The following is a 1,813-nucleotide window of genomic DNA, read 5'->3' as shown; positions in this document are numbered from 1 at the left end:
ATATCAATTATCATGCATTTTCACCACCAAAGGGATTTTAGACATGTTTGGTTTAATGCCCAATTAATTAGGGCGTGACAACCGCAATCAATCCCACAAATTTCTCTCCATGCAGGTGTGTATGCGAGGTAGAATAAATGCATGCATGTGTGTACGTGTTAATTTTCCCAATTGTTAGGCGCCGTGGTATAACCATAGATGATATTTTTCAGTTTAATCGCTAATCACTTTGGTTTCAGAGATTGTTGAAGCGCGCCGGACTGTGACAAGAGAGTATTTCACGCCTGTCCATGCACAGGATTTTTTATACTATCTATGTCTTGGTTACAGGTCACCGTATTTTGGGTCATTTCTTAATCATGATTTGAACTAATAAAATCTAAGCTATACATTAAAAAAATAATATCATTGGAAACTACATTCAAATATGAATCCAACAATATTATTTGATTTGTTGTGACATGCATTGACAATTTGCTAGTCAAATATGTGATTAAATTTTGACTTAAAATATGGGAGGGACTAATAAACCCTACTCCAAAGTCGAAAGTATTTTTTTGCGCCTACTCAAAAGTTGGCGATACTTATTTTCACAACCGTCTATAGGTGAGCAATAAAGGTGCAATAAAGACCGTCCCATCCCCTGTATCAGCCAAAGATTGAATTATATTATAATGGCATCTATGCAGCTCAACTACCGCGTGCCAAGCCCATGCGTGAGTAAATACGGCAGGCGCAGCTCAACCCATCAAGCCATGGCAGACTTGCTCCTCCTAACCCTGCTTCCCTTGGCTCTCCTCTTCCTCCTCCTCCACCATGCATCGCCAATCAAAGCCCTTCTCACGAGGGCCAAGTCGGTTTTGGCACCGGAGCTCTCCACGGTGTGGAAGCCACAGCCAGCTAGCATCTTCGTCACGGACCCCGAGACGGCGCACAGCCTTCTCGTGCGCGGCAGCGCCGGTGGCTCCTTCTCCAACCGCCCACCGTCCATTTCTCCCAGCGCCATCCTCTCGCGCCGTCAATACCAGAACATCACCTCCGCTCCCTACGGTGAGCACTGGCGCGCCATTCGTCACAACCTCACATCAGAGGTCCTCCACCCAACGCAGCTCCACCGGCACGCGTCAGCGCGCCGCCGTGCACTACATGGACTCGTCGTGGACCTCGCCGAGCAGAGGAAAAACGGCGTGGTTCACGCGGCGGAGAGCATCCGCTACGCTATGTTTGGCCTGGTGGCCAACATGTGTTTCGGCGACGACATCGACAATAACCGCGTCCGTGCCATGGCCGACGCTCAGAGTGACCTCGTCAAGTCCCTATCTACGGCGCGCGTGTTCGCGCACGCGAAGCTCCCCGCACTGACCAGGCTCATTTATCGTAATCGGTGGAAGAAGCTAGCCGCCCTGCGACAGCAGCAGGAGCAGACGTACCTACCACTCATCGACTCCCGTCGCGGCCGGCACCGGCGACCCAGCGAGACGCCGGTGTATGTGGACACGCTCATCGATCTCAAGGTGCCGGACGACCACAGTCAGGACCCAAGGCGGCATCGAAGAAGGCTGTCCGATGGTGAACTCGTCGGCATGTGCTCCGAGTTCCTTGGTGCTGGAACTGAAACGACAGCATCAGCGCTGCAGTGGATCATGGCCAACTTGGTGAAGCGTCCTGACATACAGGAGGCCGTCCGGAAGGAGATCAATGCCGTCGTGGGTGCGGACGCCGAGGAAGTCAGCGAGGTTGTTCTTGGGAAGCTGGAGTACCTGCACGCTGTGATCATGGAGGCACTCCGGCTGCATCCGCCGACGTCTTTTGC

At 51.8% G+C, this 1,813-nt stretch overlaps 1 protein-coding gene across 1 annotated transcript in view; it reads left to right on the top strand.

Moving 5' to 3' along the window:
* Positions 1-690: 690 nt before the first annotated feature.
* LOC123047664 (cytochrome P450 89A2-like) overlaps positions 691-1,813 on the top strand; it is a 3,903-nt gene continuing 2,780 nt past the window's right edge. The window contains exon 1 of the mRNA XM_044471232.1: positions 691-1,811. Coding sequence (XP_044327167.1) covers positions 756-1,811 — 1,056 coding nt within the window. The 5' untranslated portion in view covers positions 691-755. The remainder of the gene's footprint in view (positions 1,812-1,813) is intronic.

The sequence above is a fragment of the Triticum aestivum genome, chromosome 2B (assembly GCF_018294505.1).
Source record: "Triticum aestivum cultivar Chinese Spring chromosome 2B, IWGSC CS RefSeq v2.1, whole genome shotgun sequence".
NCBI lineage: Eukaryota > Viridiplantae > Streptophyta > Magnoliopsida > Poales > Poaceae > Triticum > Triticum aestivum.
This window is presented reverse-complemented; position numbering and strand designations above follow the sequence as displayed.